This window comes from Trifolium pratense, linkage group LG2 (genome assembly GCF_020283565.1).
Source record: "Trifolium pratense cultivar HEN17-A07 linkage group LG2, ARS_RC_1.1, whole genome shotgun sequence".
In the NCBI taxonomy this organism is placed as follows: Eukaryota; Viridiplantae; Streptophyta; class Magnoliopsida; order Fabales; family Fabaceae; genus Trifolium; species Trifolium pratense.
In genome coordinates this window covers 64,645,086-64,660,322 of record NC_060060.1, presented here as the reverse complement: position 1 = coordinate 64,660,322, position 15,237 = coordinate 64,645,086, and the positions used below count along the sequence as shown (strand labels likewise).

The following is a 15,237-nucleotide window of genomic DNA, read 5'->3' as shown; positions in this document are numbered from 1 at the left end:
TGAAGATATTGATGTTTCAAAAAGAACATGTGTTTGTTGCATGGATGTTTTAATGATTTTGTGTTGATCAGACGCACCATGCACAAGAGTATTCCAAGTTTCCAAATTTCAACACAAGAGTATAGCTTTTTATGGCCAAATCACGTTATTCCGGAATAAATGGGCAATAGTTGTTAAGCCATGTTTTTCAATTTTTTTAAAGATACTCCTTATTTTTAAAAACTACTACATAATAAAAATTATTTTTGCCTAATTTCATTTTAGTCATCTATATATATAAATCCTAGATAGTTGTGGAATTGCCTATCTAAACCCTAATCCACAAACCAATGAAAACCTTTCATTTAGCCACATCATCCACTTACATCCATTTAATGTGGGGTACTAATTGTTATTATTATTATTATTATTATTATTATTTTGAGTTATTATTCATTTTAAATTTTTTTGTTCATTTTATTATTTTGTGTATTTTATTGTCTTTTTTTTTTTCAAAAAAGTTAATGTTTTTGCTAATAATTTTTTGCCCAATCTTTATAAATATAAGGAGTTGGTCGATTGTCAGGACTACTTTCTAATGTTAGTAAAAAAAAAAGATAAAATAAATTTTACTAATGGTTGTTATGCCCTGTATGATTTTTATCATATTCGATATTTGAGTATGAGTTAAGTTGGTTTATCTTTGCTCCAATAAGTTTCAAATTAATATAAATGTCAAATTCGATAATACAGTAGTTTTTTTGTAAGAGATAATGAAGTAGTTTATCCAACTAAGAATCCTCCAATGAGATTTATAATATAAATAAAAACTTATGTTTCAACATCGATTGTTTTCCCGGGTCAATTATATGTTATCATTTCCATAGTTATTTTGAAGAATGAGTTAAAGATATTGCTGATCAAATGCACAGTGTATGAGTATGACCACAAACCGTTTTCATAGCGACATGACAATTTATGGATTACCAACTTATTTTGGTAGATGCAATAAGATTCATTATAATCTTTTCGAAATGTATAAACACATCTTTAATATCTATCTTATATTTACATCATTTTTATTATTATTATTATTATTTTGTTGTTGATATTATTATTATTATTATTATAATTTTCATAATACTTATTGATTCAATTTAAACGAATGATTTTTCAACATTACAATATAAAATACCGCATAATACCCGTGCATCGCACGGGTGTGAGACTAGTTTATAGAAATTACTGAATACAATTGTGTCAACTCTACTTAATTTTTAGATATAGACAACTCAACCAAACATACCCTTATATAACATTGCAAATTAGGCCAACTGGCCAAGCAGGAAACAGAATGGAATTTGATAAACACATTTAAGAGAGTGCTAAAGTGCTTCATTGTTCATAAAAAATAATGGTTTATGCACAGTAAAATAGCCACAGGTAAAAAATTAACACAACCAAATGAGGCCAGGGAAGAGGGTAGTACAAAGGAGAGAGTAATGACAACATTCTCTCAGGTTGAATAGATACAGCTTGGCCAAAAGCAAAAGAAAAATACTTACAAAAAGATTATGGAGTGGTGTCTTGATAGAGTATACCACTACGAACACCAAGAAGGGTTCCTGATGTTTTTACTCCGTCCTGAAACCCTTTTTAGTGTTCACAGTGATATGCAGTATCATGTACAAATGCAAATGTCAGCTCCCTTACAACCTGGTGGTTTCTAGAGTTTTGCTTAATCACAGCCTGCTGAATAGATCGAAATACTCTCTCCACCGTGTCACATATATTAAATTAGGATGGAGTCTTCAAGGATACAATTACAATTTTGAGTTTTGTCTCCAAGGACACCCACTGTCAAAAGCTTGTTCTAACACATCCTCCATTCGTTTTGCAAGCAGTATCTGTATATTCATTTCATTGGTAAGTTATTAAGGATGATAAACGTAAATCATAAAATTAAGCAGGGAAATAGTCGAGTGTCTTTCAAAACATACTATCATAAAGATGGGACAAGAAATAGTGAAAAATGTTTGATATCAATTTATCAAATATGTCTAACCCAGTATCAACTCTACTACCACCAAGTGGGGTTAAGGGAATAATATTTATTTATTTTTTAAATTTAAAAGTATCAACTACTAACTATGCACAGTTCACAACTAAAAAATTGAGCAAATGTGCTGGATTACAACAAAGTTACCTCCAAATTGGCTAGCACTGATGGTGGTACTTCAACCAAGTCCTTTAAGTTCTTTTCAGGTAGAATGACTCTCTTAATACCATACCGATGTGCAGCTAGTATCTGTGAAGATTGATAATAATCAGATCATGCCACATTTTTTACCCATAAGCATTTTTTTTTGTCACTGAAGATTGTTAAACTTAAATTCAAGGGGTCTTGGATAGGCTCTGATACCATCTTATAATTTGGGTTGGGCCAAACTTAAATTCTTGTAAGGTGAGGTGAGGGTTGCCCCACTTATAAACTTATGTTCAGGTCATATCTTATTCAATGCGAGGATCTTAACAATAAGCTACCATCTAGTAAGTCTTGATATCCACCATTCATAAGCTTTGAGGTGCTTAATTGTGCATGTCGTATCATAATGAAATTACTTTATTAGTTGCTTTATAGCAGTACCAATAAATGCAAAATCAATTGCATATTTGCTACTACACTTGTGTGGCACGGTGACATTATCTTTAACATCCATTAGAAAGTTAACACTGGTCATAAAAACACAAGAAACATACCTTATCCTTGATACCACCGACAGGTAGTACTAGACCCCTCAACGTCATCTCTCCAGTCATAGCGGTATCAGATCTCACTTTTCTCTTACTGAAAAGAGAAACCAATGCTGTGACCAAAGTTACACCAGCTGAAGGCCCATCTTTAGGTATTGCACCTGCAGGAAAATGTATATGTATATCACGACCCTCCAACAGATTAATGCCCTCCGCAGAAGTCAGTTTGAGATCAGCTGCCCTTGCTCTTACCTATAAATCAACTTTTCATAGTCGGTGAAACAATTTACAAGTCTTGAATTAATACAAACAACAAAATCTGTGCATATGTAACAATGAGATGGCAACTGTTCATATGCACAAAAACTTGAGCCAGCCTATTACCATTGGCACCCATCTCATGCAGATGGAATTGGATGACTAAATTTAGTATAAAAAAGTGGAAGAAAGTGCGGCTCCTATTTATTGTAAGACACCATTTTAAGATACATGTAGATGTCCAACCCTACTGACGCAGTACGGAAGCGCTAGGTTAGCAAAACGCTAAACCTAATGGATAAAGACAAGCCGCAAACACAAACTTGTCAAAATAGGGTTTCGGAGTCCACCGAAAGAGTAATTTGGAATCCACCAAATTTGAGAAAAATCTCTGAATTTTTATTGAATCAAAAGGTTTGCCTTCAAGGCTACAATAATTTAGTTTAAATAGGAGTGAGAAATAAAAATAACAAATCTCCTAAAAGATTGTAAAAGAAAATAACAAACCTAACTAAATAAAAATAAGAAATCTACCTAAAATATAATAAAACTAAATCTAACTAAAATAATAATATACACAAGAAATCCTCCTACATCAGTCTCCTCTACCTCAAAAGAACTCGTCCCCGAGTTCTCGTCTTGATAAAGAGCTTCCTTTGCAGGTTGACTCCTCCAATGAACAAGAGACCACCCTCCTGGATCCCATTGAATGAAGTGAGAGGACCTGTCTCGTGTCAACACATCCAAATAACCACCGGGGTTCCATTGCTCAAAGATAGAACACAGAATTTGAAATTTATCACAAAAGGGTATTTGACCCAACTCAGTTAACATGTTTGAGCTAGTGCCTAAACCATAAGATTTAAGGTAAAATCCTAATTGAACCCGATCTATAAGCAAATCCTTGAGTTCAATGTGACGGCTGTGATGCGGAGGTTTTGCTGAGATGGAAGTCGCCGCCTGCATCCTAGTGTCCGGAGGTTCTAGTGGCGGTAAGGTTGTTGCCGGATTTCGCACAAATACATCTGGCCTAAACGGAGCCGCCACAGGTAGGTCGACATCAAGTTGTGGATCACCAGACTTGCACAAGACAATTTTTTTTATCCTAGTTGGATTCTCTTCACCTCCCTCTTCGGACACAACTTCCTCATCCTCAGAACTCGAGTCATTAGTAGATGGGTTGTTGCGGTTGTTGTCGCCGTTTCTGTTGTTGTTATTGTTTCTATTGCTGTTGTAGTTTCGGTTGTTGTTGGATAACGTTGTCACATGTGTTGTGTTGTCAGAGCTGTGATGGCCGCGGTTAAAGCCGTCATGGCACCGTAAAACTCTGCTTTCGTCACCGGTTGATCTCCCATCTGATCACGTTAGAAAAGAACAGGAGAAACCTGCTCTGATACCAACTGACGCAGAACGGAAGCGCTAGGTTAGCAAAACGCTAAACCTAATGGATAAAGACAAGCCGCAAACACAAACTTGTCAAAATAGGGTTTCGGAGTCCACCGAAAGAGTAATTTGGAGTCCACCAAATTTGAGAAAAATCTCCGAAATTTTATTGAATCAAAAAGTTTGCCTTCAAGGCTACAATAATTTAGTTTAAATAGGAGTGAGAAATAAAAATAACAAATCTCCTAAAAGATTGTAAAAGAAAATAACAAACCTAACTAAATAAAAATAAGAAATCTACCTAAAATATAATAAAACTAAATCTAACTAAAATAATAATATACACAAGAAATCCTCCTACATCACCTACCTAGTCATACACATGAAGTTTACAGATATTTAAGATCCATACCACCTTACTGTTATCAAAGGAAAAAAATACGTCTAAAGAAACAACACTAATTAGCAAAAGACACCCCTTATAGGATCTAAAGTGTGTCTAAAAAACACTAATTATAAAAAATGTGTCACTATCAGAATGATTATATAACAATGCTTAAGCAAACTTTGGAACAAAAACAATAGGCCGGATGAATAGAAAGCATGCTTATACACTTTGCACACTCATATTGTACGACTGCCCATGCACATACACATGGTAATCAGCCTGATACAAGTAACACCGGAATTTTTTTTTGGACAGGCATAACATTCAACATATCATTCAAGTGAACATAAACGAACAAAACCAAACAAGATAAAAGTGGGTTGAAACTTATTTAGATATAGTCGGTTACCCATGTTAGTGCAATTTGAGCTGATTCTTTGATCACATCACCAAGTTGTCCAGTAAGATGCAATTCACCCTTCCCTACCATTGTTGAAGCCTCCACAAACTGAACTTCTCCACCAAAAGTAGTCCAAACCAGCCCAACACATATCCCAGGGGTTACAACACGTTCTGCTGTTTCTCTTCCATCAAACTTTGGAGGCTGCATTTGATGACATCAACCAATTAGGCATTCTCCTTGCCTTTAAGCATATTATAAAATCTATTTTCCATTGGAGATTGCATATGTAAGATCTCTTTCAAGATGACTTCATACACAAGGTACAAATTCACCTTTTATATCAGAGCCACACTGTAAAACCGCATTTTAATATGGCATTTCATTCACAGAAAACGCACCAATGAAATGAATAGTAAAAAAAACATTTTTTGTATGGGTAATTTTAAGCTTCAATTGAAAATCTTAGAATTTGGGTTGGACCTAACTCAATCTTACAAAACCGGCTTGTAAGGCGAGGGTTGCCTAAGCTTTATAAACACTACATAGGCCATATCTCTAGGAAATGTAGGACTAAATCCAACCCAACACAATGAAGGTGTTGGAGGTTGCAATAAAGGAAGCCCAAATGCCGCAATTAGGCGGCTAGGGGTGGACCGCAATGAAGGCGTAATTTCCAACAGAAAATAAGCAGAAATTTAAACAGAAATTACCCCAAGCACTTTTTCAACCATAGTTTCATCAACAACCAGTGGAGAAGTGATCCTAAATGTGTTTGAAATGTCACGGTTGTTGACACCCATTGGTATCACTTCCATTTCCACTTCAGCGCTATCGACAAGTCTGTTTTCAAGAAGCGGTGTACTAAGTCCCTCTACTCCTTTGCTAAGTGGAACTACTTGTTCTTGCTCTGCTACTCTCACTGCAGCAGCACGAGCAAGGGCAGCTAGATTCCTTTCCAAACTTCGAACACCAGCTTCCCTAGTATATCTCTGAATAACAAGTTGCACCATCGCCTGCATCAACAGAGTTGCCAATTAAAGTCCTATACAACAGAATTACTTTCTAAGACAACCTGTACAAAACGAGTTTCTGTACAATTATACAGTATGTCTTACACAATTTCCTTAGTTTAGTTATGTTATTTTACCATTATGGACAATATAGAAGAAGAGAACAAAACACCAGGGTCTAATGCTCAAATCACAAAATGTATTCAGTGTAAAACATAAAAAACACAAATTTTCCAATATTGTGCGGACTGGACAAAGAGATGCTACAATAGATAGGGCTATAGTATTGAATTTCTTGCCCAAACATTGAAACCCATGTAAATTTAACAATAGAGGCATGTTTAGATTAACTTATCTGAGGTTATCTACTGGCATAAGTTTTGTGAACAGTCTGGGAGCCCTTATGAAAACAACTTATGACATTGTTCATAAGCTATTTTTAGCTTATTTTCCTAAGTTCTCCAAGATAGCTTATGAAAACAGCTTATACAAAAAACAATTTAACTTTATTTTATCTTTTTCCACAGAAATAGCTATACATAAGCCCTTATCCTAAGTGCTTATGGTATAAGCTGCAAATAAGCTATTTATCCACACAAGGCCTAAATTACACATTTCCTATGAGTAGTAGAATATTGTTTGTTTGTTTTAACATAAAAGGATGGCAACCAAATCATTTTCATTTGCACTGAATGAGAACAAACTTTTCGCTTTTCATAGATTTCCTTTTATATCAATAAATTAAATACCTTTGGAATTTGAAGAAACTCAGAACTCAATCCATGTTGGTCCAGAACTCTTGGAATTAAATGCCGCATGGCTATTTTGAGCTTTTCCTCGGGTGTATACCCAGGAAGCTCGATGACTTCCATCCTGTCAAGGAGAGGTGGAGGAATAGGTTGTGCCCTATTTGCTGTAGCAACAAAAATTACCTTGGATAGATCGAACGGAACATTCAAATAGCTGGATAACTTAAGGAACGACTTTGGACTGTTTATTCTATTGCAATAAAAGGAAAAGAGGTGGGAAAAAATGAACTAGTACTAGTGAAACAACAGATATATCAGGATATGCAGAACATACAAAATTTCCCCCCCAAAAAAGTTTACTATATTAACGTTGACTTATTATTGCAACTTCCTATGGAAATGGGCAAAGGCATGTGAAACCTACACAAAAATATATTGCTAGGAAGATCATGATTGAAGTTAAAAATTTATTTAAATTGTGAGTAAAAATGCAATATAACCAGTGTCCCAATCAGAAATTAGGTACTGTTAGAAATTGATTCCTCATTACTTCATCTTCATAGCAAAACGAAATTTATATAAATTATTATAATTTATTAACTAATTTGAGAGGAAAACATATTGAAGAGTACAGGATACTGATCATTGAATGTTTTATTTTGTTCAGGATCAAGAACTTCTAGCAACGCTGAAGCTGGATCCCCACGAACATCAGAACCTGTCTTGTCGATTTCATCTAGCAACATGACGGGATTGCAAACAGCTACTTTCTATCAGTCAAACATAAAAGCATCTATCAGTCACTTTGAAGATTGTGTCAAATTTCAATAGAGATTTAAAAAATTGTGTCAAATTTCAATAGAGAATAAAAGTTTAAGAATTCATTAATGGATGAAAGTAATGAGAAAATAGAGATCAAGTATGACAGAAAGAATCTAGTTCATCTCCTCTGTGCTACTGTGCCACATTTGAAGTTAGAACCTAGAATTACTGAACAAGAATTACGAGTCTTGGAATCTATATTTTGTACTTCAATGAGCATTCTCCTTTCTGCTGCACTGCAAAAATATTCAGAATCTAGAGTTTGTCTCCACGCTTCCTAATATTCACAAGACTCTATCTAATATTCACTAGACTAGACTCTAGTTCTCTCGTCTATTAAATTGGGACAACATCTGATGGAAAAAAAATATAACAAGAAAATAATGGCAATCAATATATCATAAAATCTACAGCCACCAATACCTTCCTACAAACCTTTGCAACTATCACTCAAATTGGACAATATATTATAGGCAATTTGCAGTATTTAAATTTAACCTTCAGTCCATCTATAAGCCTCCCAGGCATGCTTCCAATGTATGTTCTCCTATGTCCTCTAATATCAGCCTCATCCTTGACTCCACCAAGGGATATGCGCACAAATTTTCGGTCCAGAGCAGCAGCAATAGAAGATGCCAATGAAGTTTTCCCAACACCGGGAGGTCCAACAAAGCACAACACAGGACCTCTTGCATCTGGTTTAAGCTGTGATGGATACATTGAAAGCAGAATTATCAGATACACATGAAATTGTAGAGTAGCAGATATTAACAAGGAGACATAGTAATAGATTGACAACCTTACGAACAGCTAGGTATTCAATGATCCGTTGCTTGACCTTCACTAAACCATAGTGATCATTGTCCAGGCGCTCTTGTGCAGCTCTTAAGTCCAGTTCATGCTCTTTGCTGGCCTTCTGCCATGGCAGATCAGAAAGAAGTTCCAGGTAAGCCCGTGAACTGCTATAACCAGGTTGCTGAGGCTGCATTTTTTTCAATCTCCTGCAAGAATCACAAAAAAAATCAACCAAGTGTCTCCACTATGAGTGACTTGAATTAAAATCATATCATAGTTTTTGTTAATAAGTCCGTATCTGTAGTTATTACTTATTAGGCATATATTTTGTAATTATGTATAATCATTGTATTCAGCCTATTAATCAGGTCTGATAGGTATAGCATAATCTCTATAAGTATATTAGTGCTCGTACTCTTTACAAAATTAAAACATCAAAGTATTTTTTTTGCATAAGAATGTGCAACAGCCTGAAGTGGACCTTCTACCACTCACTGATTCTGCATAGTTAGCGTCAGTATCAGCTTTAACAGTTAAGCTTCCACCTCTTTCAAATAAAAGTCCCCTCCTAGGACTGACTTTGAGATATTGGAGAATGTGGGAACACGAAGAATTTTTTCAATTTAAATGAAGACTGTACTGGTGACTTGAAAATACAGCATGGAGGCCCAATGAAGTTGTTTTGTGACAATAAATCGCCTATCAATATTGCTAATAATTTTGTTCAACATGACATGATAAAATATATTAAAATAGACCGACACTTCGTCGGGGAGAAATTGGATTACAGTTTGATGAATACAAACTACACTCCTTCTAGGTTTGCAACTACGCTTTTGGTTATAACTTATAAGTACCTGAACTCTCTAATAGCAAGCTTCCAGGTATTTTGTGGCATTCCTGCACTTTGCATCTTCCTTTCCAAGGCAGCCAGGTCATCCTCCTCATCATCATTATCACCAAGTTCCTCCTTTATAGCTTTCATCTGAATATATTTTTCACACAAAAGAATATAAGAGCAATGCAATCAGAGATAAAGTCCTAAACAAAACAATATTTAAAAACAAAATTAAAATGCTCCTCTGCAGCAGAATTGGCCGAGAGTCTAAGACTTTCAAAATCCTTGGTATGACATATCACCATTTATATACTGTTTCCATAAATAAAATTGAAGAAACCCTTTAATTTGTATTTTTCTTGAAGAAAACTAGTGTCATTAACTAAAACTAATGGCTTAAATGCCAAAAACTAACCTGCTGGCGCAGAAGAAACTCTTTTTGAGATTTTGACAATTGTCCTTCAACTTTTTGTGTAATTTTCTCAGCTACACGTATTGACTGTTTGCAGAAGACAAAAGTGGAATCAAAACACAAGTAGTAGGAAACAAACCTCACAAGAAGCATCATTAACTCTATAACTTGCCTGTAAATGCCTATCAACCAATTCAGTTGCTTTTGAAAGCCTCACTTTAGCATCAACAGAATCCAACATTGATAGTTGTTCTTCAAAACTTATCTCAAAGCTAGCAACAAATATATCAGCCAACTTGTGAACCGGAACAGTCTCCAAAAGAACTTTCGTCCGTCCACCGGTACTTTGTTTCTATAAATAAGAAAAACAGTAGATACTAATTTTGACACAACAGAAATTGTGAAATGCCCAAAATACCACAAGATAATTCGGCTATAGCCATAACACAGTTTACACCAACTAACCAACCAGTTGGACGACCAATAAAAAAATAAGTTCACGGGCAATATTCCATATATTTAATGAATACTTGCAATCATGAATTTTATAATGATATTCTTCAACCATCTACATCAGAATGCTAGGGGATTTTCTTGATCAATGCTCAAACACCATTTCCACAATTTTATGTTTGTATCAGAGGTATTTATGGTATACTGTTACAAGCTTTTACCTGCTCCAGAACAGAAATAAGCTCCATGGCTGTTGCTTTAAATTGACGTGATAACATTATAAAATCTGGGTCATGCTCCACCTGTTCCATCTCTAGATTAGAAAAATGGAAGCAACTCAGCATCTTCGAAGATAAATAGGTGGTACGAAGATGAGAAATGGAACATTGGTGTCTCTGAATCTTATCTTTAACATATTTTCTAAATAGTATTTTATTTTTGCATCATATAGTTTATAAAATTTTCTAGTATTAGAATAAAAACTTAGCTTCTTACAGAATAACATATTTGAGCTTATGTGCTAATTATTGACTGTGCTAATGCTTTGATGATCTGTGCATTCAAAACTTCGAATCTTAATACAAAATATATTACTCGTTAAGTATAATTATTACTATAAAGTAAATGAATAATTACCGGTCTTAGTCATCTCAAGGGAAGATATTTTTGCGGTATGGTATGTTCCTCTTGTGCTTAGTTCCTGTACATTAAATCTGCACAAACCTTCAAGAACAACTATATATGTGACCCTCCCACTTGGTTTCTCCACTCCCCTCGATAAGTGTAACGCTCGAGCAGCTACCCCCCTGAATTTAATAATTTCATTTCTCATAAATCCACAATCATCACCGATACAACATTATGTAAATAGTCTAATGAACTAACTCTTAGAATAATTTATATGCATACTATCAGGTAATTTGATTTCAAGGTCTCAGGTTCGATTCTCTCTTGTGTCAATTTCGGTGGTCCTTGTCCGGATACCAAGTTTTCTAAAAAAAATCTCAAAGTAAAAGAAAAGTTGTTCACTTTAGCTATACTATTACTACCTGTTATGCCAATGAACATCATTTTGAACTTTGGTATTAGAATCTGATGAACCACCATGAACTTTTGAGGTTTGGTCAACAGAATCTGATACAGTAGGAGTTTCAGAAGCAGCAGCAGTATCACGTACTGGCAAAATACCAATCATCCCTTTCTCTTCTCGTTGCCATAGTTCTTGTTCCACCAACTTCACACTACATTCAAATTCAAATTCAAATTCAAATTCAATTCAATTAGAAAACATTAAATTCAATTAAAGAAACATGCTTGAAAAATTGAAGTAGATTCTTCTACCTGGTAGGTGAAGTGCAACGAATTCGGATGATGGCACCAGGTAATAGAACTTTGTTCTTGAAAGGAAGAATTGCTAACCGACTCGGAAGCTCCACCGTATCAGCCATGTTTTCTGATCACGGAGAAAAAGAGAGAATCGAAATCGGTTAAATAAAAAATTAGGTTAGAAAAATAACAATGTAAAAAATGAATGAATGGTTTTGAATGGATAATAGTATATACTACTGACTCAAGTGTTGTTTTGCAGTGGCATGATTGAAATTGGGGATTTTTGATTTGAGTGTAAAATTGGATTGTAGTGTGGTGAAATTGTTGAAAAAAAATGAAGTGGATGGATGATGTTTATGTTTATCCAATTCAATTTAATATCATAAAAACGTGTAATAATAACAACAACTAAATTATAGATTCATATGGTTGTAATATAAATAATTGATGTGGTCCTGCTGCTGCAGTAACAACAACACCTTACCAATATTTCTTCCACTTTTAATATTCATCATCCATACTTACTTTAATGGTAAGTCGGTGAAATGTGAACGTATGATAAAATAATTTTATAAAGGTGAATTCTTTGGTACACATATTATGTGGACGTGTACCGATACACCGCTGATGTGGTTAACAAATGGCGAGCATTTAATGCAGATTTTGTTTCTTTATTAAGTTTTCTATTTTAAACGTTACTTTTTAATATTTGCAAATATATCCTTATATAATCATCAATTTTTGTATACAATAAATCAAAACATGCATCAAATCTTTCAACCTATATTTTCACTTTTTTTTTTGCTAACGAGATTTAAATATTTTAATTCATAAATTATTAAAATGTGTATCCTTCAATTTTTTTTACCGTTTCATAAAAATATGTATCCATATGTATCCTTCAAATATTTTAATGCATAAACTATTAAAATGTGTATCCTTCAATTTTTTATTAATATTATTAGTTTATAAAGTTTAATATCGATTTATTTTTTAACCATTAATACATATAATTTTTAAAATACATTTATTTTTTTACAAAAAAAAAACTTATAATTTTTAATATGTTTATATATTTTATTGTAATATTGTTAATTTTTAGTGATTCACAATATTTTTTAAGGTTAAATAAGGTTTTTGTGCAAAATTACTAAATTTAATTTTTTATCTTCATAAAATAATGTCATGTTTTCATCCCTACTAAGTTTTCATGTATGCAATTTTAGTCATGTTATTTAAGTTGATGTGTATTTATGATTATTTTGCAAATATGTATTAAGCATTATTAAAAGTTTGTCCAAAAATAAGGAACTCAAAATTTAATTTTTTGGTTAAAATATTCATTACTTTTATCTTAATATATTTTGATTTAGAAAATTCATATTTAATTCATCTCATTTTGAAAAATACAAAAGTTTTGTAAATGAACTTTTTAATATTGTTATATTCTAAACATACTTGATTGTCGAAATCTAACTAGTTGAGGTTTGATTGTCGAAATTTGAATTCTTAAGTGTTTCTCATTTCAATTTAGTAAAATTGAACAGTCAGATTGACAATATTAGATCTCCTTAGTCCCTTTCAGTCTAGTTGACTGTGACTTAACATTCCTTTCGTAACTTGTTCAAAAAAACAATCATCTCGTGATAACTAGGTTTTTTGAGTAATAATTAGTCCAACAATATATGAGATTGAATCGTTAGATTGTTGAAATTCAACATCTTAAGTGTTTATTATTCCAATTAGGTCAAGTTGATGAACAAATTTACTGAAATGATTTGATTTCCTTAGTCACAATTGAGAAAATTATTTGAGATTTAACGGTCATTTCACATGAACTAGGTTTCTAGAGTCATAGTTAATCTAACTAGTTAATATTGAACTATAAGATTGTCGACATTTAATTTCTTAAGTGTTTTCCTATTCCGATTTGGTCAATTTATTTCCTTGGTTCTTATCAATAGAATTGGTAGAGACTTAATAGTATGTTCTTGGTAATTAGGTTTTTTGAAATAATTGATAAAACTAGTTGATTTTTTTTTACATATTGAGCTGTTATATTGCAAAAAGTTTGAATCTTGTGTGTGTCATTCCAGTTAGGCGGTATTAAATTGTTTGAGAGAAAATTTGATTTTCTTAGTCACTAGGTCAGTAAATTATTGTCTTAGTTGATATTTGGTGGTGGAATTAATTTTTTTTGACAAATCACGGCTGTTAAAATTAGTTGAGAATAACTATTTATGAAAAAATAATTTATGAAAATATAACATTCGCTAGGTAAAACTTATAAATTAATATAAAATTTAATTTATTTGTATAAAATATTTTTTTATAAGCTAAAAAATTAAAGCAAAATATGATTTGGTCCATAGGGATTCTTAAGTAACAAGTTTTTTTTAGGTATAAGTAACAACTTAAATCAAATAAAAAAGAAAAGAAAAATGATAGATTATTCAACAAAATAAAAAATAAAGTAAGAATTGGTCCATTGAGGGATTTGAACCCAAGACCACATATTGACACAGCATACACCATACCACAAAGACAAATGATTATTTTAGAGTATAAATATGTTGCTTATTATTTTATATTAATCTTGTGTTTTATATTGTTAAAATAAAAAAATAAATAGAAAGAGCTTAAATCCAGCATCCCTGACCCCTTCCGGTTGCACCGCACAGTGAACAAAATCCTTCAACATTAATTTTCTAATAAAAATTAACAATATCTTTCATTGATTTTTTACAAAAATAATATCCTTCTATATATATAATCATGATATCACTCCCACAAATTCACACGACAAAATACAGAAAACAGAGAAAAGAGAAGAAGACCAATTTTCCCAAAGATTGAAAAACCATAAAAATAGAAGATTAAAGAACATAGAAGAGAAACAAGAAAACCCTAAAAACATTATTTCGGCGGTTGTTCTTCCATGGAAAGAGATGCCACCGCTGGAGTGAGGCCAAAATTGAAGAACAGAAAAGAGACACACGAGAGAGAAAAGAATTGTTTCACATAGAATAGAGCTTTTGAAGAAATTACTGAAACATGTTTTAAGATTTTAAAATTACAATAATTCACGTGGGTGTCATTTTGAAAATTTTGTAAATTAAAAGAGTAATTTAGAAAACTTGTATTTAAATAAATCTTGAAATTACATGTTAAATTATTATTACACGTGGACTAATTAAAAGTATACATGTTAACGATGTACCGGTACACGTCCACATAATATGTGTACCGGAGTGTTCACCTTTTATAAAACTAATCTACATGTGTTATGAATAATATGTAATGAATGCCCATTATGGGGTAGGTTTTCTTGTCCCCTAGTGTATCCTATAAATGACACTCTTATTTTCATGTAAATACACACTTGTGAATAAGTCTATTCTTTTCTCCTCTTCTTCTCTATTCTTCCATATTATTGTTCATGTTATAAAATAGTTTATAACACGTTATCAGAACGAATGATCTCACCGAGACATATAATTCTTGTTAATCTATTTTTAATATGTATATAAATTTTAATTTTTGTATCGATGATTATAGGCTATACTGTTATAATACCATCAATTGGAATCAGTGCCTTATAGATACATTTAATCACTACTAGTATTTTGTGAATTCATATATAATAAAGAATCACGAAAGATTC

The 15,237-nt window shown here is 32.8% G+C and overlaps 1 protein-coding gene across 3 annotated transcripts; it reads right to left on the bottom strand.

Annotated features, from left to right (window-relative positions):
- Positions 1-1,352: 1,352 nt before the first annotated feature.
- LOC123908980 (lon protease homolog 2, peroxisomal) lies at positions 1,353-12,050 on the bottom strand. 3 transcript variants are annotated; one of them, XM_045959739.1, is made up of 17 exons: positions 11,815-12,050; positions 11,586-11,697; positions 11,294-11,485; positions 10,881-11,050; positions 10,466-10,557; positions 9,964-10,143; positions 9,795-9,878; positions 9,399-9,526; positions 8,546-8,747; positions 8,245-8,451; positions 7,564-7,694; positions 6,925-7,138; positions 5,876-6,178; positions 5,172-5,366; positions 2,740-2,985; positions 2,186-2,287; positions 1,353-1,886 (listed from the first exon to the last, which is right to left on the bottom strand). In XM_045959739.1, the coding sequence occupies exons 2-17, from the start codon at positions 11,690-11,692 to the stop codon at positions 1,803-1,805; spliced, it is 2,637 nt and encodes an 878-aa protein (XP_045815695.1). In that variant the 5' UTR covers positions 11,693-11,697; positions 11,815-12,050; the 3' UTR covers positions 1,353-1,802. The 3 variants fall into 3 exon arrangements, with proteins under 3 accessions (XP_045815695.1, XP_045815696.1, XP_045815697.1); XM_045959740.1 differs by having other exon boundaries at positions 11,808-12,044; XM_045959741.1 differs by lacking the exons at positions 11,294-11,485; positions 11,586-11,697; positions 11,815-12,050 and having other exon boundaries at positions 10,466-10,546; positions 10,881-11,019.
- Positions 12,051-15,237: the final 3,187 nt, after the last annotated feature.

Coding starts and splice junctions, on each gene's coding strand:
- LOC123908980 (XM_045959739.1), bottom strand. CDS start 11,692: ATGGCTGATACGGTGGAGCTTCCGAGTCGGTTAGCAATTCTTCCTTTC. Junction 9,527..9,794: donor AGTTTCTTCTGCGCCAGCAG/GTTAGTTTTTGG, acceptor AAATATATTCAG/ATGAAAGCTATAAAGGAGGA. Junction 8,452..8,545: donor AATACCTAGCTGTTCGTAAG/GTTGTCAATCTA, acceptor TATCCATCACAG/CTTAAACCAGATGCAAGAGG.